At 41.4% G+C, this 25339-nt stretch overlaps 1 protein-coding gene across 5 annotated transcripts in view; it reads left to right on the top strand.

The window, feature by feature from the left end:
• kaznb (kazrin, periplakin interacting protein b) overlaps window positions 1-25339 on the top strand; it is a 106471-nt gene that overhangs the window by 34223 nt on the left and 46909 nt on the right. For all 5 annotated transcript variants that reach the window (XR_005638883.1, XM_039796284.1, XM_039796285.1 and 2 more), the window contains exon 4: window positions 8576-8783. Coding sequence is in view for 4 of the 5 variants with exons in the window: in XM_039796284.1 (XP_039652218.1) it covers window positions 8576-8783 (208 nt within the window). In the remaining variant the exon portion in view is untranslated. The remainder of the gene's footprint in view (window positions 1-8575; window positions 8784-25339) is intronic.

Below are 25339 nucleotides of genomic sequence, written 5' to 3'. Positions count from 1 at the left end.
GATGAGTCAGCCATATTGCCCTAATTAAAATAATCAAAGTCCTGCTGTCAGGTTGGCACTTATTCTGCACTGTTGTGGCTGGCTTGTGTTTAATTTTCTTTTGCATTTTAATGTTTGAGCTATCTGCGTGTGCATATGTATGTGAGTACAGGTGTGTGTGTGTGTGTGTGTGTGTGTGTGTGTGTGTTTGTGTGTGTGTGTGTGTTTGTGTGTGTTTGTGTGTGTGTGTGTGTGTGGTACATATATGTCCATGAAAGGCTCTCTGTGCAGAATAGTATGCTAAGTCTGGAATACTGAGAGAGTTTGCACCGGTCTGGTTTTCAGTGTTCCTTCTACTGACTCCTACTGCACGCTTGAATGTCTTTCAATTTAGTCCTTCTGATAACTCGGCTCTCTCTCTAGCAGAGATAAATGTTGAAATATAATAAATTACTTTGCAACTTCACATGTTTTGGCTCCAACCTCGTCTCTCTCACACTCTGCCCTTCCATTTCTCCACCTTATTTATCTTTCTCTACGCTTCCCTTGTTGCTCATTTTTCAACTTGTTCCAACAAGTTTCATATCTTGTAGTATTAGCTTTAGCATATAAAGAAAGTAATTCCCAGTGCATAGCGACTTGTAGTTCTTGGAACAATTTTGAATTCTCTTGGTGCAACAGGATTGTTATTTTATCTTTAACAATGAAACAAGTATTTCACTCTATTATGTTATACATTTTTTAAACATTTTAATAGTTTTTCTCATCTTGTGCAAAAAGAGTGTAGCACTTAAAGAAATTACAGAGGCAATAATTGGACAGGCATTTTATCTTTCTGCTTGCAATATACATTTTTTTAATAAGAAGCGGACTGAGGATGTCACTTGGACGAGAAGAAATTGGAAGTGTACAGTGTATTGGCATGCATACAAAGTAGCTGAATAAGGACACCGATAAAGCGATGATGGGGGGATTATTGTCTCTAGTGTTACTATTCATTGAAACTGTCCTCTAGAGTGGAAACACATGATGGTAAGATGAGTCTCTCAATCAATAGGCTCTGCAGATGTGCCTTTACACCCGCCGACAAGAGAATAAGCTCCTTATCAATACACTGTACCAAAACAGCTCTCCATCAGCTATGGATAAATCTATCCTCAGTACTGCACGGCCTTTTCCCCCTTAAACCCATCTGTCAGTTATTTGCCTGCAGTGCTGCATTTAACCTGGGAGTGGTCTTCTTTGGTGAAGAAAATTCCTGTTGGCACGTTAATGCTGTTAGCTTTGGTCACTTAAAGGTATAGTTTGATGTTTGGTATACCCACTTTGATCAATACCACTCATGCCTGTGAAGTTAATATGAACAAACGAGATGTATTGTGTATATTTGTGAGCTTTAGAGTTGCTGGACTTTTGGACAGAGCCAGGCTAGCTGTTTCCCCCTGTTTCTTTGTGCTGAGCTAAGCTAAGCTAACAGGCTGCTGGCTGTACAGTAGCATCATATTTACCACACAGACATGAGAGTGGTAATATAAGCATTCCCAAAACATCAAAGTTATTCTTTAAGTGATCTTCCTTTCTTCCATTAGTTGGAGATTCATTATTTAGCCTTGGAAACAAGTGTCTCCCGAACTCTCTGTTATTTACAGAAGAAGTTAGACAGCAGTCCTGCTCCTTCATCTCTTTGTCCAAGGCTTGCCCAGTTGTCTCCGGAGGTGTACTCTAACCTGCTCTCAGCAGCCTGCCATTATTAGCCATAAATAACTAAACTTATATCATAAATCAACAGGGAGATCTTTGTCAGAGTGATTTCCACTGCAGTTGCCCTCTGAAAATCACTCTGCTGCTCTGAGAAAAGAAAGAGAGAGAGAGAGCGATGGATGGATGGAGGAGAGTTTGGCAATGAATGAGGTTCTCCATTGTGTAAGAAAATGTTTTACCTTGAGAGATATCCTCTTGTGGCATCACCCAGAGAGAGCTGCTTTGCTATATTGAACAGCTGGTCAATAGTTATAACCTGTAGTTTTTTTTCTAGGATCAGGACTGTGATAAAGCGGTCTTTGGCTACTCCAACGATTCCGCGTTACTTGGATTCATTCAAATGACACTTTAATTATGTTGATTATAACACTGTCAGCTATCTTTCCCATCTTCCCTGTGAGCTATAGGCACATCTTTTATTTGCTCAACATCGCTGTGTAATTGTGCCTCCTGCAGAAGAAAGCGGAGGGCAAAGACAGGGGTGAGGAACTCAATTAGACAGCAGAAAAGTAGCTGAGTGTGAAACGCTATGTGCAAAACATGCATCTTTTGTATCGACGCCGGCTCTGTTTGGGATCTCACCGCAATCTGCATGTCATTAGAAAGGACTGCAACATCCAGCTCTACCGCTCTACAGTACGTGTTAAAAACAAAAGTATGACTGGGTCAGAGTGGAATTGAGCCAACATAATGGGCTGAGGCCTGGCAATGCATTATGGGCACCACTGGGAGAAGAGGCAATGACAGACAACAGCCAGCAGGGAGCAGAAGTGAGATTGAGGGGGGAATGCGCTGAGTGGGTCTTGGTGGAGAGAAGGCATGCGATATAGTGAAGAAATTTCACTTTCTGCAGGTTTTTTTTCATAATAATCAGACGTATATTTCCCCTCCCTCAGGTCTTGAAGTTCATCATAACCAAGCCTTCCTCCCTCCCTTTGATTCCCCCAGAGTGTAGACAAGCCTTTATCTTGATCCTCATCAAGGCCTCTGGCACCACGTTTCATCCGCAACCCTGTCGACCGTTATCTCCAAGTGGAGGGGCTGTCAAGCTGTTTATTATTACCAAACTATCAAATGGGAGAAGGACATGGCTGCAAGGCGTTGGAGTGGAACTTGGGGAGGACTTTGGGTGACAGACGTGCTGAGCTTGACAACCGATAATAGGTGCTTCACTCCAGGTCTTATCTCAGCCTCCGTAGAGCCAGGGAAGAGAGTTTAGCTCTCTGTAAGAGTTCAAGCCACAGAGAAGTAGTGGAGCTGCTGCTTTTAACTGTTCAGCAACATGTTGATAGCACCCCGTTGACGGGTTGAGCGAGCTTTCAGTGATTAAAGACCACAGTGCATATAGCGTCGTCAGAAGCTGACTGGACTGTAGATGGGTGCATTTGATAGCAAAAATGTTAGCGAAGCCCCAAATACAACTAAGCCAGAATAAAGTAAATGCAAAGATATTCAGATCATAAGTGATCCTTTACACCCTGAGCTTTTACCTTCAAGGCGGCATTATAGACAAGTAAGTACAGGTGTATCGTTATCAGTATCGTTCCAGCTAAACGCAGTTAGAATACTGAATACTGCAGTGAACACATTAACATATAACCTAATAAAGTTGTAAAGGTGTACTTGTTATCAAACAGTTGTGTATTTACACAACCAGAAACAACACGTAGCAACATTATCATTCATTTGGAGTCATGCTTTTGGCCACCTGGCAAATGTAGGTCCAATACTCTCCTTTTACTATAGCTCTGTTTTGGTCTCTACCTACTCCTGAAGGAAATATCTGGCTTTTCTAGCGGCTAATCTTCCCACAATGTTCACCAGCCAGTTGCTAACGTTGTTTGTCTGCTGTATGGTGCTGGGCAGGTAGCTGACAGTGCTTACAACACGTACAGCTTTTTCATGGAAAACAACTGCCTGCTGTGGCTGAAAAACAACACTGATGAGAGCGGTGAGAGTAGTAGTGAGTTACTGAGGAGACACCTCATGTGTACAATTGTTCATATAGAAATACTGATTAAAGCTGCTTTAATTTACACTGTGACAATGTCGTCCATAACATCACATTTTTTCACAATATTGTCAATAAAACTACTAAGTAACTAACTAGAAAGCTAGTGGAGCGAGAGAGTTAAAAAGAGAAAGAAAACAACACAGACAAAGAGAAAGAGTTGAGTTTCCGCTCCCTGCTATTCACTGTTTACTCCATCAATGCCCCTCTGTCCCTGTGTGTCACCACTCGGGGCAAAAGGCTTTCTCTCCCCGTCAATTGCACGGACATAAATACCCATTTTTTTTCTCCAGCTGTGTCATTTGCATTTGATAAATCTGCATTCTGTGTGAATGCTTAGAGCAGTGAACTGTAAGTGACATAAACTCACCTTTCTATATTTTTTTGCTGTTTACTCGCTGTCAAGTAATGCATGCTTGATGATCTTTCTTTATGTTACATCAGTAAATATTCTTTAATTAACAAAACATCAACCACCATGTTAGCACATGCACAAAAACGTTTCAGTGCAGGATTATTGCTGTGTGAAAGTGGTGCCATATTTGAATATCAAAGGCCAATTTTGTCTCAAGTGTCTTGTTTTTCACGAATGTTGGCAAAAGACAACAAGAAGTCGTGGCACAGAAAGGACACACTAACTCAAACTTCTTTTTTTTACTCTGTTTTACTCACACAAACACACACTACACTGCTGGTGAACAGACAAAAGTATGATCCAAATGCGATGACAATTAACCTGTCTACAAGTAAAGAGTCAAAACTGTTATACTCTTTGATGTTGGCAGACAGTGTGCCGAGACAGCTTTTGTTTCCAGAATAATGTCCTGAATCCTGCTGTTTTTTTCAGGCCACAGCAGAACATTTTGACATAGAGATTTAGAAATTGCTTTCTAAACTGCTTGTGAAGGGTTAGATTCAGAGCACCTCTGTATATGGAGACTGGGACCTACTTTCTACATATCTATATGAAATATACAGAATAAACAGACATAATGTTAACAGTGTGCAGTAATAAAGCCCTCCAGAGATGCTTGTTGTGCGTTGAAGGGGCCTCATCCTAAAGGAGTTTATTTTGTCATTCTCAGTACCAATTTACAAATAGGACTGTTATTACTTACCCCAAATATTTTAATTTTATATCTGCTCTAATCATAAACGAGGAGGTTTCATTTGGAAATCAAATTAAAAGGATTTATTGTACAAGAGCAATTACAGACCTTATTGCCACTGTTTGCTAACACATCCGCCATTGATGTGATACCATGGAATTAGGATAAAGTGGACATGCAGATGGCAAATGCAAGGCACAATTTTCTGGCTTTCTTGCTTGCTGCACAGTCATGACATTGTGGCATCAGTGTTCTGTCCTGACACTCATGCGTCACACTTTGAGTCCAAGGGACAGCCACAACTTGAGATGTTACTGTGCATTTCACCCCTGCAGTATGTGCTCACCAATGGGAGTTTCCCTTCAGTCTATCTGCAAACACGAGCCACATATCCTGATGTCAACAATTCACTCCTCACCGAATGACCGAATGTGAAAGTCTTAACCCTGCACTGTGTGCCACCAGGTAGCTATGTGGGAAGAGTTGTTGGCCAACACATTTCTGAGTTTTCCCTCTGAACACATCGTCACCATCTATGAAACATGGTTGCTGATTTCTTCGTGGCTTTAAGGGCACATATAGGAACGGAGTGATGAACACATCATCCGGATGACTCGGCACACCTTGTAACACACACAAAATTAGGAATATTTTTTCTATTTCTCAATTCTACACCTTTCCCAGCTCCTCCCTTTCACACATAAAACTATCCCATACTCAGACACCCTAACAGGCACTTTAACTTTCTTTTTCTCATAGCATTTGATGGACATTACTAAGTCTGGTGGAGTAAAGTGGATGTTTTCCCCAGGCCTCTGATAAGACCTGTATAAATAGTTGAGTAGGGCATTATATCACTTTGCTATTGGGAAAAAATGGAAAGCATTCCAGTGTGCGGAGGATTAGTCGATATTCAATTAACCCAGGCAGACAGTCATGGTGACTGTTTATCAATACCTCTTTTTAACTGCACACCGTCGGCACACTTAATTAAACTTCCCATTAAAAGCATCAAACAAGTGAGCAAACTAACAACACAAACACTTGGCCGAGTTTGGAAAGTGAACCAAATCCATAGAAGCACTGATGGGAGAACTGGTTATTTAAGGGAGTTAACCCAGTTCCTGCCCTGGTCGAAGGTCTCTGCCATGGCCGTTCATACTTTCAGTCCAGTTGTGGAGACAGGAGGACTTTGTGTGTATTGGACACACCACAATTATGAATCCTCAAAGTATTCATCTGGTTATTGATGTGTATCTGGGACATTTCCTGACCCTTGACCCCAAAATCATTCATTTCCTCGCATTCCACAGTTGAGCATATGAAAGCCCTAACATAGCTCATAGCAGCCTGTGGTTGTGGTTTCATATGAAGGAAGACTTAGCTGTCACGTTCTTTAACAAAACCAGTTGTGTTGGAATAATCAGACCCTTCTGTGTAAAGCTCGAAGTGGAGATGACCCTCCTCCCCGCCCTGTGCTACAGATCGTTCTTGTCCTTTGCTAATCAGCTACAAATCAGGGCCAGTGCACTAATCGGGGACAGTGATGTGACTGTCTAGACGGTGATAATGATCTGCTAACATGTGATGTGATCAAACATGCCAGTTCTGGTGAAAGTTTTTTCACGTAACCTACTGTAATAATTGTCCTGTTTGCAAATCATTGGTTTTGAGTTAAACGGCACAGATGTTACAGAAAGATTTTTTTGGGGCATTTAGGCCTTTATTTGTGACAGGACAGCTTAGATATGAAAGGGGAGAGAGAGGGGGAACGACATGCAGCAAAGGGCCACAGGTCTGAATCGAACCTGCGGCCACTGCATCGAGGACTGAGCCTCTGTATATGGGTGCACGCTCTACTAGGTGAGCTACCCAGGCGCCCGTGTTGGTCTTGTTTTAATCATGCAGCCACGATAATAGAGGCTTTTAAACTACTTTTATCAAAGATTTCTTTTGGGGAATGAATTCCCTTTCTCATTGACAACTTATGCTATTTTATATCACTCTAGCCAAGACATTGTGTTAAAGTAAATATTCTGGAAATTCAATATATGTCTCACCGCAAACACTGCTTTATCGCACAACAATACTGTAGAGTACAGGAGCTGATAAGTTGAGGCAGGCCAGTTGTAATATTCTCCAAGGGGCCACACTAATTTAACACGTCAGTGTGCAGAATTCATCATAAAGCAGTGAACAAACTAGCAGTGTAACCAACAAGTTGTGTGTCTCTCTCGGTCATTAGTCCTGCACACTTGCAGTTCCATCTTTGTTTGTCTCTCTGCCATTGTGTGAATACCAATGAGCATTGAGCCGTTATCGCCCGAGCCTCGATGAGATGACAGCATCTCAGTGATGTATCACTCATCTGCCTCAGTTTCTTGCCAAAGACAGGATGTGTTTTCTTACTTGGGAAATGAAATGTCAAATGCAGATTCCAAGTTGTGATGGCTCAGCAATATCCGGGATTGTTTTAAGTTAAAATGCCCCCCACCCCCCCTTTTTGTGCGTGTGATGGAATTTTACAGCTGTTACAGATAAGAATTGATGGTGGTGGTGTTTGTTTGCTGGGCCCACGGAAAAGCTGAAATATAATCCTTTCAACTGTTTTTGATCAAAGAAGTAAAGCTCCACTATGTTCTCGCCACAGCTCGATTGTAATTCTCCGGGCCTCTCCTCTTTGTGTTTAGCCCATTAGAGGGCTGTGCCTCTGCCCTCTGCTAAGTTTGCTCTCAGAGTTGAAATGTTTTCCCCTTGGATGCATTGAGCCAGCCCCCTTCTCCTTCCAACGATGTGGGGGTGAGCTTTCCCAGGACAAAGAGACGAATATATAATGGAATGAAAAAAGAGGGGGTGGGAGAGACAAAAAGACAGCGGGTGTGTTAGTGAGAGGGAGGAAGGGAGAGTGGGAGCAGGACTGTAAAGATATAGAGGGCTTGACAAGTGCTTGTCAAAGGGTTCAATACTGCTGCCAAGCTCTTAGTGCAGGGACATGGAGAGAGGAAGAAGTAAAGAGAAACAATCTGTACTTGTTTTCCCTATTACAGACCCGATTGCTACTCATTACAGACTCCATAGGGTGTGTGATACACAACACGCTCTGTAGTTAGAGAGTTACTGGAGAGCAGCTCAGTCCAACTGCATCCCCCCCTCTCCCCTGGTCCTCCAGCACATGGTACAATCCATTTAAAAGGCTGCATGTCATCTCAGTGTGTGCTGGGTCCTCTCTGAGAGCAGCTGCTCACAGCACATTCTCCTCTGCGGGAGCACTCACTTTCCCCTCTGCCCGCTGAGCTAAATCTCTTTTTCTCTTTTGTCTTTTTTTCTTTCTCTCTGCTCTCTTTACGTTCCCTCTTTCTCTCTTTCTCCCACGCTCACTCTCTCGCTCTCCTTTGCCCTGCACACACACACACACCAACTGACACACACACACGTTTTCTCTGACTGCGTGGTGCTTGGCCACACAGACGTTATTCTTTGTGCAGTAACAGGTAGACATCATCTCTGTGCTGCTCAGCGGAGAACAGAAGAGGGACCAGTGTTTTGGCTTTTCTTTTTTTATATGTGTGAAGTAAACTGTGAGAGAAGAAGCCCAGGTGGAGGAGGAGGAGGAGGACGAGGAGGAGGAGAAGAGGGGCATAAGAGGAGAAGGAAGCTTCACCCCCTCTAATGCTCCACTTGACATCATGCTGCTCTGTGTGGATTTGGTCCTCAGGGGAAAATTCTTAAAATGATGGAAGACAACAAACAGCTGGCACAGAGGATTGATGGGGCCATCCAGTCCGCTAGTCAGGAAGTGACCAACCTCCGCTCCGAGCTCTCTGCCACCAGCCGCAGACTGGCAGAGCTGGGTGCCAGCAGCCCCCCTGCCTTGGAGAACCACCACAAGTACAATCACCACGATGACAGCCTCCACTATCGGGGTGAGTGTCACAGCATGTGCATGTATGTGGATGTGTGTGAGTGCCAGTGACTGTGTGTGCACTCACACCTAATCCCCTTCCTCTGTGTGTGTGTGTGTGTGTGTGTGTGTGTGTGTGTGTGTGTGTGTGTGTGTGTGTGTGTGTGTGTGTGTGTGTGTGTGTGTGTGTGTGTGTGTGTGTGTGTGACAGTGAGAACATGAACATGTGTGAATGTTTTGAAATCAACAGTGGAAAGTATTCGGGGAATGTGCAGCGGGGAGACTAATATCATTCCACCCTTCCTCAACTGACTTATTTTCCCCCAAAGTCCACACCAGAATTACATGGGGAAAGGGAGCAGATTGAAAAGAAAGAGAACAAGGGACACACTGAGTGTTGTTATAGATGGGAGGGGCCAGGGTTAGAGAGCGTGGGCCAGAGCCGGTCCGGGTTTGGTTTCCCAGGCAGCAGCTGGGCTCCTCTGGGGCTGCACTCCCTCCAGCTCTGGCTCCTTCTCCGCTCTCTTCCCGAGTCTGGCAAGGAGTCTCAAACTGAGCTTTAGGCCCAGTAACTGTATGCCAACATCTCTGACGACGGCTGCCGACACCGTTGCACTGCCACTGCTGGGAAAGACATGTGATGAATGAGGAATGAGCTTTAAACTGAACTTTTCCTGGGAATGTTAAAGTTTGGGCTTCATGTCATGCAATGACATGTTTTCTAATAGCACTTAATAGACTAAGAATAATAAATATTGCTTTATATTTAGTTGTTGCATGCCTAATGACACTTTTCTTATGTTTATTGCTACTTTATGTTTGCTTCAGCTTGTGTTAAGACGATGGCCTGTGTCTAATTAAACTATGACAGATTCTGTTAAGCTACTTTTATATAGCTGACATCTTGGATTCATTAATGATGAGTTTTATTTTGTGTGGAACAACAGTGTAGGGGAGTAAGACCCTGTTACCCTTTGCCTGATCAAATCAATTTATTGAGCAACTAACTAGACATGACACACAAAGCTGTCAGAATATAAAATGACATGACAAATTCATTGTTTCATCGCCTGCATGTACAGAACGTTTGGCTTGTGGAAATAGTGAAAATGGCACTAAAAAAGACCTCATGTTTCAGGTCTTTGGCCTCGTGGTGTCTGTGTTCTGTATTTGCCTTGGATATGTTTAGAAGCATGGGCGTTATTGAGATCATACCCAACCAGGCAGCGTGCTCTGTGTCCATTAAATGACTCCCTGTGTTGAGCCTATGTAGTTGAGCAGCATGTGATTCCTAATATCTTCTGCTGGCCCTAAGGGCTGATCTGTGTGTAATGTGGTTTTAGAGCGCTGATGTACGGTACTTGTTTTTAGCTCTGTGTTGGCATGTGAATCTTGTGCATACTGCGTTCCTTCAGAGTCTTGGTTGTGCACATTCTCAGGAATTAATGCATTAATTCGTCCTCAAGATGCGATTTAAAGGGGAACTTAATTTCACACATGATGTAACCCTAACCCTGTATACGGTCTGAGAAAATAACAATGATTTCATAATGATGACATCTTAGATATACATTTTGCTATCAAGTTGCATTAAGGGAATTGTAGGATACAGTAAATTTGGAGTTTAATCCATAAGCTTTGGTTATGAACATTTTCTATTCTATTTCTTGCAAGTCCCCCAACTTTATGAAAGTGAAATACTAAATTGATTTAACACCCCTATGCACATGAACAGTGGGGGCAGTTAATCAGGGTGTAGTTAAAGGTCAGCAGCACACAGTGAACAAATCACAACAACAGTGGCTATGATTAAATGGTTATTCGAGAGAAATAGAGATTGTTGCTGCTGCTTTTTCTCCGGTGCCCTTATCAACAATTAAGTATCCTCGACCACTGTTTAGTTGTGTTTGTGGTGTGCAAACTGGAAGTTCTCAGAGAAGATATTTACATCACAAAGTAATCTTTCAGAAATGTGATCTTGCATGTGTGTGAATGGCTAATACATCGCCCTGCATTACGCTGTGGCAAATGTTAAGCCGGGTTCTACTTATTTGCTGGACAACCCTGCTGTGTTAACAGAGTGGCCTCATTTAAATGAGGGGTAGCGTTTATTCCCCCACAGGGCTGAAGTTGGTCTGAAAACTTGGGTCTTAGTGTTTAATCTTTAGGGTTGGAATAACTCCGCTGCAGTGAGTTATCTGTTGTGTCCATCCGGCGTGCTCTCTGTTTCGTTCCAGCAGTGTTAACAGGCAGCCTGACATTCCCACATTCCTGAATGTCAGTGATGTCATACTTCCTGTTCCCAGAGGCCAAGCCAGCAGTCAGGTGACTAATCAAACCACACACAGCCACACAGTCCTCCACCAACACAGCAGAGCACTCACCCTACCTACATAAAGAGGGATGAGTCTGAGAACCGCTTAGCTTAAGGATGTTTTTTCTTTTAAGATTTTAAGTTTAAGATGATTCGTCTAAGAGATCTCTCAGGTTAGACAGTTTGGTGTGTGATGAGCCAGCATCAGCATGCTGTGGCTTCGGGAGATTAAATGTTCTTTAGACGTGTAAACCTCTCACGGCCAGGCTGTTTGTTAGTCCATTATTTGACTCTGCCCTGTGCAGGATCAAAGCAGCTGCACAGAAAAGGGTTTTTCATATGCATGAACTTACTTTCTGTAAAAATATTGTACTGTGCCAAAATGTCAGGATTTTTGCAGTTTCCCTGTAGATCTTCAATAACATCATCTCTGACAGATAATACTATAAACACAGAACTTCAGCTTGCTGTTCCCGTTGGCCGCGGAGTCTCTTCTTACCGAACTTATCATGAGGAACAAGAGAATCACCCAAAACTTTTGGTCCCTCCACTCAGGATTAACCCAATTAAGCTTTTTGCTTTTGTACATTTTGTGTAATATTTTAAAGCATATATTGGTTTACAAGATATTGTTTGTCAGAGTCAATGGAAAGGTCTTTGGCTAAGTTACCTGCCTCCTTTTATTCAAGCCATTGGCAGTAATGTCGTTATTGGCCTTTCCTCTTAATTCATCACATTGTTGTCAAAGCCTTGTTTAACATTCCTAAACGACACTAATGTGTCAGCGCCAATTGACTGCGTTGCTGCCATATCTTATGTCCATCTGACTTGTGAGGAAAAATATCCAGCTTGCACTTAATTAGTCTCAGGGAACAGAGACTGTATGAAAATACTGTGCCCTTTAAAATCAATGTTAGCTCACCTTATGGGATGTTACATTATTAATACCGTTATCCTCTTGGTAGATCGGTGCCCTGCAGTCGGGCTGTGAGAAAGTGCTCATAACAAACTCATGGAAATCTGCCAATACTAATCCATAAACCTTTCTAAAACACAATATGAGGCAGCTTTTGGTGACTCATACAGCATTTGGACACAATTTCTCTTGTCCCAGAGCATCACAGTCGATTACGGTCACGGTAAAATACGGGGCTCAAGGTTATGGCCATAGTTTTACAAAGTGAGAGCGGTTATCGGCATAGATAACGTTTGCAAACTTGCAGTTGGAGCACTTACAGGACTTGGATGGGGATTCAATTGTCCAGGCTGAACAAAAAATGAGCACCTGTGTTCTAAAATATCTGGTTCATTGATAGAAAGCTAAAGGTAGAGAAGATGTGAAACCTAGTAAGAGGTCTACTCCCAAGGAGAATTTCCGAGAATTCCGTCGGTGGAGGCTAAAGACTATGCTTTTTAGAAACTTGATGAAACATTTAGTAGTTTGAATCATTCACTTTCGCAATTTGGGGCCAATTTTGAATGTATTTGGCAACTATAGCTGTGTGTTTGGTTCCCAATCGCCCTGACAAAGTGTTTTGAATTTGCTACAGCTCTGATTCTTGCCTAGCCTGGTTGACAGCAGACCCTTCTCAGTTGTAACTGGGTCTGGGCAAGGTTCATCCACAGCCCATTTTCAAAGGGGCGTCACCAACAGACGCCGCTCAAATGCCTCTGGGCGCAACAGGATAGTCCTTCAACCAATCAGACCAACGATCCGGATGACGTAGCAGCGACAGCGGCATCAACGGGTTGCTGTGTTTCGGTGGCCGTCATGTTGAATGTAAACAAAAAGCTGCTCGCCGTCGCTGCGCTATCGTCATTGTGTAAAGCCCGCCTCAACAGTTGTGATTGATGCCTCGATTTCGAAAAATTGGAAATGGGCTTGAATGGGCTCTCGGCCAGACTGACTTGCAGAGCAAATCTCAAATTTGCCGGAAGTTCATCAGGGTTTTCCCAGGCTAATTCTTGCCTGTAACTGGCCTTTTCTCATTGGTGACAATGGCAGAGGCTAACATTTACAATCATCCACCATACCACAGACAAAACATGATTTCACTGATAACTGATGGCCATTATGGAATTGTCAGATTATTAAGAAGACTCTGGTGTTTCTATTGTCTCATGCGTTGGTCTCAGCCATTAATATTAAAGGATTTTTTTTATTGTAATCAGAATTAAGAGTGCCTTGGATTTTTCCCTCTTGCTTGCAATAGTTTTTGTTTATTAAGCTAAATGTACCCCAGTTTTGTCCTTTTTTATTTTTCTTTAGTACGTTAAGGAACATTGAAAATATTCTTTAAAGTAAAGTTTCAAATGGGAATTTAGATTGGTAAAAAATACTTTGAAAACCAGCTGATCCTCTTCAACCCTATCCTAGGTGCTATTGAGCATACTCAACTGTATTCAGGGATAGAGGACGATACCACAGCTGAAACCTTTAAAGACAATCTCCTGTGAAGAGTGCTAAAAAACAGTGTTGATTAAGTATTCTCCCAGTGATTATCTTTTCTCTGCAGAGAGAAGCTGCGCTGGCTTTAATGCTCTTTGCTGCAGAGTAATTGTGGCGAAGAATCCTCTCCCCATCTGGCCTGAGTTTGTCAGAGGCCCCGGGTCTCTCATTACTTCATCATGCACATGAGCAGGGCTGGGAACAGAGCGCCAAACTGCTGGGGTAAAATCCCACCCACTCCAGCTCTTTCTCTTTCTTTTACTGTAACGTTCACCAGGGACCACCCGCCTTCCTGTTCGCTGTCCACATGCAGAGAAAGTATGCAATACGCTCTAACCTTCCCCTTGTATCCATCACCACCCGAATACCTCACCCCCTCCCCTCCTCATATTCCCTGCTTGGCCTCCCTCAGCCACGCCCTGTCTGTGGTCAGTGCAGCGTGAGAGGAACTGTGTCCAAACAATAGCAAGAGAGAGGCAGCCCCTCACTCCCCTAACATTTCTCCCTCTCTCTTCCTCTTCCTCACTAGACTTCCTCCAGTAAAAAAAACTAATCATGGCATAGCGAGACTCCTGGGGTTCCAAAACCAGATGAAAATACCGGCGCCAGGGGGAGGGGAGGATTTGCTCTTACATTTGGAGAAGATTCAGACGACAGTGATGATTCCAAAAGAAAGAGGCAGTGATTTAACAGTTCCTCATTATCCTCTTAAATGATGGTAAACTAATGGCCTACAGTGCTCACTTTAAAATTAGGAATTCATGACATTTTTATTGCATTACTTTCTTGGAACCCAGCTGAGATTAAATGTAGATTAATACAGATCATGTAATCATTATATTGTGTGTATAACTACATTAAAAAGTCAAGGGAAGCTGACGAAAATATGACAACAAATTCAAAACAAACTGTCACTACAAAAAGAAAACATAAGTTGAAACCAACCAAAAGAGATGTGACAGATGCATACAGTATAAAGAGAAAACAAATACTGTTAATTGGCTTGCCACCAAGTAAAATGACCCATCTTTATTGCAGTGTTTGCTATTTACTTACTTCCTTTTTCCGTGCTTAATTTATTTTGTCCTCTGTATTTTTTTCAAGTTTAGTTGAGTGTTTCGGCATTTAATAGCTGAACAGTGCTTAGAAGTACTTACTGGCACATTTGGCGGCTTTTGTTCTGCAGTGGCCGGTAATGGCTTTAAATAAATAATGGCTCTGGTTATTTGTTTTTGCTTTGTAATGGAATGCATACCCAGGTAATGAACTGACAGAGCTGCATAGGTTGTCAGTTGGAGCAGAAGCCCTGTGGACTTTGACTTGTGAAAGAGTTTCCACTTCTAAATTTGGCTGCCTAGAGAGCAGGGAGGACAGCTGGGCGGCATGTATCCACTTTCATGTCCATACAGGGGCAGAGGAAGATGCCCTGTATTGTTCCAATCACTCTGAAATCTTTCCAAGTTTGAGGTTCACCAGGAGGGCATTGTGGTGTGCTACTGATTTCATGTTGCAGCATTCGTTAAGGGTCAGATTTGACAGAAGACAGCTGACCCCTGTGTGTCTTAGGTCTATTGGCAGAGGTGACAGAAGTGTTGCCCTGGACGCCAGCTGGAGGGGGCACTCCTTCGGTTTGGGTGGCAGATGGCTGCAGTGCCATCACCACACGGCCCCTGATGTAAACTGCCACCTAAGGGAGAATGAGCCTTCAAAAGGGCAGGTACACAGGCAGTGAAGCAGAACCAGAAATAGGAGCTGTAAGAAAGATGCCAACTCTAAGACAGGATACATCTCCAACAGACATTCCTCTGCACTTAAATTTTCCAGGCAAGCTTTATCTGAATGAAAGTTCACAGAGCTAGTCACTGAAAGCCAATTCAAGGGGAACTGAGGAGTACTCTAACCGTGACACTAAGCGTTGAATTGCTCACCAGTGTGACACTCTGTCTCTGAGATGATATTATTCTTATTCAGTGAGACTGATATGTCTACGTATACTAATTCCATTCAAGCCAAAGTGCTTGTTTAACTGTTTCCTTCCCACCGTCTCAGAACAGTCTTTGTTTCCTAGATGATTTTTGATGAAGAAGCTGTTTAATATAGATTTCCTGTGTCTAGGTCATGGCTCAGGCTAAGAGCACATTATGAGACTGACTTTTATTGGCTAAGGAGTAGAGAGAGAAATTGACTAATGAGGAAATTCCTCATCATTATTGCTCCCTCTTATAGTCTTTTTCTCCCCCATTTCCTTCATATGGGCCCCTCATCATAACTTTGCATGCAGCAAAGTATTGCTTTTTTTTTCATCAGAAAAGGAAATGCCTGTAGGAATCTTGTAGAGTATCTTGTATTCATCACCACCATATGTCAGAGTAGAGAATTCATGTTATGGATCGGGTGAGGTATTGCTTCCTGGTTGTGTTTTATGGACCTACTGGATGTTTCATCTGCATCATGTGCATCTGGAGAGGATCAGACTGTAGGTCCAGGATTGGGAAACGTGCAACAAGCAGCTCACTTATGAGGATTTCATTGACTCTGACTAAGGTTGTACAAAACACCGTACTGTAAACTGGGATGGAGTTATGCTGAGGTCTGATGATAAAGGGTGTCAGACTGAAGCATGCCCAGCCCGTCCTCACCCAGAAAACGACCATATGGGTCAATTACACAAGAAGCTCATAATGACCGATAATTATCTTTTATCTATGAGTTTTATGGACCTTAGTCCGTCACGCAATGACGTCTGTGGTGTCATGTTACATGTTTTAGTAGTTTTACGTGACTCCTTTTAAGCCAATCCCTAATGGAGTTTAAAACTGCGCCCGTTACGTTAAATATAACAGTCATATGATTACGGTCACATGATTAAACCCCTAGCATGAGACATTAAATAAAACGTATGTGTTGTCTTTGGAAATCGACCTATAATGTTGTTTAGGTATGAGGATGTGTTGGCTTGACACCAGAATCTCATGTGAGGGAGGATATTTGTCTCCATTATTGGCACACACTGGACTCATGAGTGTAAAAGATTCCCTGTACGTCTGTGCTGAGAGAAAGAATGAGCTCTGACAGAGTGTTTAGTATAATTCTCCCAAGTGGGGTGTTTCAAGGCCACTGCCTCGGTGCTGTGGTGTCCGCTTCGCTACAGGAGGTGCAGAAAATGATCAGACTTTAAAAACCCAACTCCCCCGTCTCTCTCAAGCCTGCACTCTACACATCTAACCCTTTGTTTTCACCCTATATCATCCAAATCCCAAAATTCAAATAATTGCAACTCTAAGAAAAAGAGGAAGAGACAGACAGCGATGGAGAGGAAGCCTGGTTGCCTTCACAACAGTCTCAGCTCATCCTATTAAAATGCCTCATCGCTTTAGCAGCGGAGACTTTTTATTGCTGCTGGTACACATTGTTGCCTTGACTGCAGTTTCAATCCATTCCCAAAAGAGAACGGACTAGACATGGAGGAAAATGAGTTTTGAAGAAGTGCAGAACACCCCCCTGTATCCAGAGGACGCAAAGCGTGACATTCCAGCAGAGCGGAGGATAGGCAGAACACTTTGCCACTTCTCTGAATCATCTGGTTCATGCAGGCCTCTTGCAAGATTGATGGTTTGAAGACATCCTAAACATCAGGACAATATGAGCTTCTTGCGTAATTATTGTTGTTTTATTGAAACTATTCTTTCTTTTGCCTTTGTGAGCTGGTTTGGGTCCCTCACTCTTAAAAACAAAAACAGGCTGCAATACATAACTAAAGTGTGCGGCAAAATTTCCCACAGCTCTCTGACTGACTTTAAAATCCCCCCGAACAGCTACTTTATGTTGTTGCCGTCCGGCAAGGCTTTGTTAATAATTCAATGTGAGATGTGGACTTCTGTGTAGTATGTATTTATTTGTGTCCTCTACTGATAGTGTCTGTTGTTTGTATGTGTTGTTTGTTGTGTTGTTTATGTTGCATTCTATTGCTGCACAACGAATTGCCCCTCAGGGATAATAAAGACTCCTTGACCTTGACCTTTTAAACACCCACATTTTTAACTATCTATCAAATAAATCAGTGTCAAGATGAAATATTTTTTTCAGAATATACTGGAGGACTTGAGCTCAAACTTCTACGTAAGTCCTCTGCAGACATCAATTTAGAATTGAAACCAAACATAGTATGTGCACATGCAGTATATCAAGTCAGGATGGGATCTTATCTGTCAGCTAATTTTCTCTGCAGCCTTTGGGTCATCACTCAAACATCTGTCAGAATTACAGATAAAATGATGAGGCGGATTCGTCGATTAGCAACTATAAGTAAATAAGCAACAATTTTGATTTTAAGCAAATATGACAAAAAAATCAGTCCTTCTAGCTTCTCTGAATGTTAAAATGTACTGGTTTTCAATGATAGTTACTGTAACTGAAGATCTTTGGGGTTTTGGACTGTTGTTTGGACAAAACAAGCAATTTAGTGTCAGGTTGTGATAAGGGACCGTTCGGTATTCATGGAATGGACCACCGGAGGAAAATAGGGGAGGGTCATGTCTTTTTATTCTTTGTTGAGGGGAGGGCCCCCAAGCATTTTAGTCTGGGGGGGGGGGGGCTGTCACCCAACTTTTGTAATCATAAAACAGCACTGCTCCCCTGGTGGCTGAAACGTTTAAAAAATGAGTGGAATAATTACGTCTGCCATGACCAGATATTTTATAAATATCTTAAATAACACAAAACTAAATGGTGGTAGGTAATACATCTGATTTCATATTAGTAAAAAAATATATTACCTGGCTGACGATGGGAGCAGCAGGACGTAAAAAATTTAAATTACTCTTGCACTATGTCTGGATACTTTGCCGTGCCAAGATTGCAATAAAGGTTTCCTAAATGCCATGTATATACATTTGATGTCATCTTACTGATTGATTGCTGGTTTTGTGTAGATTTGGACTTTTATACGTTTATTCCACTTTGTTTAAACGGCGAAGTGGAGAGTCCCCGTTCACCTGTTTGGAGCTGGCTGGTGAATGTGGCACTCGTATTAGGCCTTGCTGGATACACCGTGACTCTATTTGTGGATGTACTGATCGCTGTGGATAACTTTTTTTTCGTGTCATTGGATTACTGGAAAATACGGTTATTATGTGATTGCGCTTCGTTTCTGCGTTTGGAGAGGCATCTCAACAGACTGTAGGTCGAACACTGAGTGTTCACTGTTACATTTTAGTTGAATTATTCCGCCACCGTCTGTCGATTTCATAAGGGTGAATTGTTAAATTGTTACAATGTAATTTAAAATCTGCTTTAAAAATAAACATATATGTTTTGAATATAATGTTCAACTTCGGCAGCTTTACCTATGTGCTTAAACATACAATGACTGAGGAAGCCTAGTGATGAGTCCATAGCAACCAGTGTTGAATTTATTTCCCAGTGTCCTTTGCTGAATGGTCTCAATGTTTTATTGTTTTATTTCATGTGGATACTAGTTTACTAGAGTAGTAACTTAGTATTTGAAGTAATGCAGTAATGCAGGAAGTGTGCATTTAGTTTCCATGCTTATTGTGTTTCCACAACAATGTTAGTGAGTAAATCTACTGAAATGGCCACCACACCATAACAGAGGAGTGTGATGTGTAAGATGAGAAAGCAGAGGTTAACTCAGGTATGTCATAGCTGTAAAAAATCAAAGGGCATCTGCACATCTCTGCCAAGTGCAAACTAGAACATAGGTCATCAATATATTGCTGGGGAGGGTCATTCCATTTTTTCAAATTGTTTTGGAGGGTCATAGAAAAATTAATACTGGCGAGGGGAGGGTCATGTCTATTTAGACTAAAGGTCCCAAAACTCCTCCGGTGGACGCTTAAATAAATAACAAACAGTCCCTAAGCTTTTTTCACAGTTTTCTCGATTAATCGAGAAAATAATCGTCAGATTACTTGAGAACAATCGTTAAATGCAGCTTAAAAAGATTGACATAAAAAATGAATTTACAGCTATTTTAATAATCACATGCGTGGTTCATCAAGCAAAACTGCAAAACATTCAATAGTGTGCAGCCTCTTAAATGTGAGCATTTTTGACTTTGACTTTATAAGCAATTTGGGCTTCTGGAAATTGTGATTTCATTATGGGTAAACAATTACAGATTTCTACAAAACTAGATTAACTGCTAATAAAACAATCATTAGTTGTTTCCCTATCAGAATATATATGTGTATCTTGTAGTCGTGGTTGACTTTCCATGTTTCTCTCCAAATATCTTTAGTATATCTTCACACTGCGTCTCAACGACAGATGGCTCTCACTGCAACACACCTCACTGTTTACTTTCTGGTGGAATTCCACGAGCACCACTGCTCAGTTTGTTTCCAATTACTCTAAAATGAATCAATTCAGTGTTTGATTCATCATAAGGGAGAACATGGATTTCAGAAATTATATTACATACTCCTGTCAAAGAACGCCGTTAAACTTTGAAAATACGTGACTAAACTTTGTCTGGTTCTGTCTGTTTGATTAAAGCTACTTGTTGGGACCCCTTTATCGGCCAAAACCGGAATCAAAGTGACATTTTTACTCATTGTTTTCATTTCTTTGTTGTTGTTGTTGTACACATTTCTCTTTTATGTTATGTATTTGATCATGTTCTCTTTTGGTAAAAGCCCATAACCAGTTGCAATACAAAACAGTACAACATTACATTTTAATGTGTCTGTTGAAGCATCATCATCATCATCTCCCCAGGCCCCCTGAAATGTTGACATGAAGCATATAAGTGGGCTCCATCCCTGAATTATTTTTGGTCTGCAGCCTGAAGGCATTAGTGTTGAAAGCACGCCTCTCTGTTTTCTCTTGCTGAGGAGGTTCTACACAAATATTTATCAGGTCGCCAATTACTGTACCCTGTGTGCTCAGGCATATACACACACAAACGTGCTGTGGCTCTGTTGAGATGGTTGTGTATATGCATTACAGTAAATGTGTTTATTGTGTGCAATAAGTCTCTGGCTAAATTTTTTACCTCAAACCAAATGTGCTCCACCAAGCAGTAAACAGGGCGGTGTTCCTCAGAGTTTACGTGTTACGTTTGAAGCATGTTTGTGCATTGCTGTTTTAGAGGAGGCAATTCAAAGAGGCATCTTTATCACCAGGCCTCTTAAAGTTGCTCACAGCTAGCGGGCAGCCGGATCAATGGCCAGAGAGATTGCTTTCTTTTTCTTAAAAGCATCTATTTTCAACCTCAATTTTCTACATAAAAGGATCTGATTGCCTGCCACACGTTAATCTCCAATATGTGATGGATTAATTACACTCATTGTTCCCTTTTTAAAATTAGGATACATCTGCATCCTCAATAAAAACAAACCACCAAAAATAAACCTGCTAATCTATTTCAGCTAATGGAACTATAATTCCAAATTGACTACATCTATGCATAGCCTACTCAATGAAATTGCCATGGGCCATTTGATCCTGAATTATGCAAATTGCAATGAAAATAAGAATGAAACAATCAGCTGTTTCTATTCTATTCAGCATTTCTCTTTAGCTTACAGTATCTGCTTCCCATTATGAGGAATAGGGTAAAGAATATAGAAAACTGCGTTAATATTCCTAGCAGGCTACTGCTGAGTTAGATTCATCTTTTGTATCAACATTGTTTCAGTTTTCATGCATAGCAATAAGACAAATTAATCTGTATGGCTCCATGCTGCAGTTATTCACTTTATTGATTGACTGTTATGTTGTTTTCTCTTCTGCTGGGTCACTCTCAAATCTGATGTTTCGATTAAAAAGTTCTATTCTATTTCATTTATTATTTGAAAAAGCTGTATGTTTAATAAAGTAAATACATAAAGTAAAGTAAATAGGTAAGTAAATTAAAACTAAAAAGTTTTTCATTGACACATCATAATTAAACTGTACATCAGTACATTCTTGCACAGTAATTACTGTATTTTCTTCATGCTAACATTGTTTTATATGTCAGGGTGAGTTGCTGTTTTTCACCACTCACAGCATCATTTCTTTAGACTTCCCATGATGTGGGACAGTCACATTATGTCATGTCATATCAGTCAGACACACTTTAAAACTGTGTCCCTGACAAAACTTTTGTTAACTGTCCTGTATTCACCGTTTTTATCTTCCGCATGTTGTTCTGTTAGTGTTTTGTCTTTTGTCTAAATTCAAACTGTTATTATTATTTTTTTAAACTGTGTTCTGGCTAAAACTGATTTTTGGGTGCTATTAATCACACCCAACATTTGTACCTTCAAAAGGTGGTTTAGTATTGGATGATACAGCAGAGGCTGAGATATCTCGACTTGTAGTTGCTGGTGTAGGTCGAAGTCTGAATATGCTGAATCTTATACTACCCATAATTCAACTTCATTGCTGCCTGGTAAGTAACCAGGGAAAGTGGGCAACTGCCCTGGGGCCACAGACCCTCAGAGGTCCCACAGACCCAAGGTCTGCTGTGTGTCAAGTTGTGGGGAAAAAGATAATAAATGTATTTATTTTGTTTGGTAATATGGACCACTGAAGTGCAGTAAATAATGAAACAATAATGGCTTTTAGACAACAACGCCCTGTAATCTAGTTTTAATGTAGTCTAATAAAACCGCCCTGAAATGAATCCTTAGTTCAAGAAAGTTAAATAGAGATGTGTTGTTTAAATGTAATAGACATTTTTGAGACTGTAGTTTCTAACATTTACGCTTATTGATATGAATGGGGCGGCCCACAGCTCATTCTTGCTTTTTGCCTTTGCATGTAATGCAGGCCTTTCCTAAAAAAAGAAAAAAGCTGAGATAAGCCTAGCAATGTCACCAGGGTTGTTCTAAGACTTGTACCCTAAAGCCTCCAGAAGACATTTCAGGAAGACATGGTGGTGTAGTACTCCTCGTGACTACTTCGGCATGTTTAATATTACTCTTCTGTCGTCTGGTATTACTGCCGCAGCCACTCTCTGGTATTGGCCCTCTCATAGTTAGGACGACAGCTTAGACGACTGGACCTGACGATGGAATCTTCCGTTCGGGCCACCGAACAATGAGTTCCATTCAACATGGCAGCCATTACTTGAAGTGGTTTGGTTTTTTTGACGGGGGTTTCAGATTCAGGGGTTTCCCACAGACTCCCCTCATTAACCACGGCAAGAGACTCCGCTACTCCCTCTGTCCAGGAATGTGCTCCCAAACCCCCAAGTATGCCTCTGTTCCATCACTGCAGCAAAACCTCCTCATTTTCAAATTATCTGCACCAGAGATACTAATGAGAACAAACCTATAGCAGTTTATTTCATGGTATTACACATTTATATGCTGTGGAGGGATAGTAGCTGCCTGCTATACCTGTGTGTTTTACTGAGTGAGTTTACCTGGGGGTCTAGTCTAAGGAAGGTACTGGTGCTATGATACATTTTGTCATGGCTATTGTGTGTCAGCTGAGACAGGCTCTATTACTTTGCCTTTATGAGGTTAATGTGTGCCACAGGGCTGCAGAACGTCCGCTGCTTTGCCAAAAAACTGGTCTGAACAAGCTGGGGGTGTGTAATTTACTGTCCACGTCGAGGATCTTTAGCACAAGCTAGAAAAGAAGGAGAGGGGATACATATTGGAGGTTATGAGAACAGAGAGGAGATGAGGAGTTTAAGACCTAGCTCCATTAATAGCCCCTGTGTGCTGCTGAATTGATTTTGAGGTCAGTCCATAAAGCACACTGCCTCAGCACTGTACTAACAGTGGCATCATTATGGTGTTATTAGTGAAGAGGGGGAGGACTGGCAGAAAGTGTAGGCTGGCAGGGCTATGGGAGTAATTTACAGGTGTGTTAACCACAGCTGCTGTTAGAGACAAGAGCCGAGGTGGTGGTCAGACTGCTCCTGTTAGCCAATTAGCTTCAGAGGGTACCTGAACTGTGTGAGTTTATTTGTTTTGCCTTTCTCATAAGTTAATTTTCTGCGTGCATAGTGTATGCTCTCTTTGCTGTCACATGAGCCCCAAGCATAGAGTCACACATGTACAACTACAGTGTATATCTAAGATAACAATATTACACTATGAAAATACCACATTACAAATAAAAGTCATAATTAAAAAAATTGTTAAGTAGAAGCACAGAAATATAAATAAAATCAAAATGTACTCATTATGCATATGGTCCTGTCAGTGTTATATTGGTGGACTGTTTTTTAGGCATTAGCATGAAAGCCGGACTTTAATGTTATAGTTGGCTGAGGTGAAGCAAACTTTAACAGCTTTATATAACTATAGTATTTTAATCTATAATAGGATTGTATGTTTTATATGTAAGATCTCAAACTGATGAGTAACTAGTAACTATAGCTGTGAAATCATTTCCATTCAGTAAAAAGTACAATATTTCACTCAATGTGGAGTAGCAGTATAAAGTAGCAAAAAATGGAAATAGTAAATGTAATTTCCACCACCACTCACCAGGCTTGAAAGGTTCATACATTTGTCAAAAGCACACACCTTTACATTGTAAATCCATCCTTGTGTGTCACTTGCTTGCACCTCACGGTTACAATCTGATGTTATTAGTCGAGCAAGAAAAATGAAGTTAGGATTCAATTCAAAAATATTGAGCCACATAAACACAAAAGTAAATCTCAACAGCAGCCGGACCAATGTGGCCCTCTACTAGGCGTGTAACGATAGAAAGATATGGATCAATATATCGATTCAATGATCAACGATCCAATGTTATCAATGCAAAGTGAACATATTGATACATATCATGCACCTTTATTTTGAAATTCACACTTTATATTTGTTAATTTTATTTAAAAGAGTAGTTTGTTTTTCATTTAAATGTATGGAAGAGCTCAGTGATAAAGCAAGTCAAGTCATATTTTTGCAGTCCCCTAAATTGAATTAAATCTTAATTGCATCGTGGCAGATTTTGTGATATCAGCATATATCGTATCGCTGTCCAAAGAATCGTTTTAGTATCGTATCGAACTCAATCTTGAAATAGGTTATCTGTTCTGCTGAATGGACTCGCTGGTCGTCTATCTGGACTTAATTAGAAGTCCTGGTATTCACTGTTGAGCTGAACTGACCATTAATATCTGTTAATTGATGCAACGTTTCCTTATTAGTCATGTTTTGACCTTTCAACAAGTTAAATGGTTTCTACTCACACAGTGCTGCCTTTATGATTAAATGAAAAGATATGTAAGTACCTGGATCAGGAGAGCTGTACAATAATTATCAAGGTTGGTTTCAGTTAATAGACCTATAGCAGTAATGCAGATTATGAAATGGAAACATTCATATAGGTGCTCTTGTGAAAGTGAAACTGTTTTTTGTCGCACTCTCCTGTTCCCTTAAGCTGTTGTGGTGGAATAATCTCTTTTTCTTTGCTTTTTTCCAGCACCACTACAGTCATGGGAGGAACCATCTCAGTGCTGAGTCAAAGTGTGCTCTGAAATTACAGCTAATTTCTCAGAGGTTTATGGTTCCAGGTCTGTAGTGTGTTTTGCAAGAGGGAATGTGGCAATTTGAATCGTTCCAGATATGTCATCCATCTCACACGGATAAACTGTTTGGACATCTTAAGCAACACCACACACACACACACACACACACACACACACACACACACACACACACACACACACACACACACACACACACACACACACACACACACACTCTCTCTCTCTCTCTGCCTGTGACAACAGTTCAGCCCTTTGTACCCCATCATCTGAGTGTTTTCTTTTATTGTTGTGTGTGCCAACAGAAAAGGGAAATGTTGAGAGGCAAGCCTTTTGTTGGTGTCTGTGCATTCA

Source organism: Perca fluviatilis, chromosome 4 (genome assembly GCF_010015445.1).
Source record: "Perca fluviatilis chromosome 4, GENO_Pfluv_1.0, whole genome shotgun sequence".
NCBI lineage: Eukaryota > Metazoa > Chordata > Actinopteri > Perciformes > Percidae > Perca > Perca fluviatilis.
This window is presented reverse-complemented; position numbering and strand designations above follow the sequence as displayed.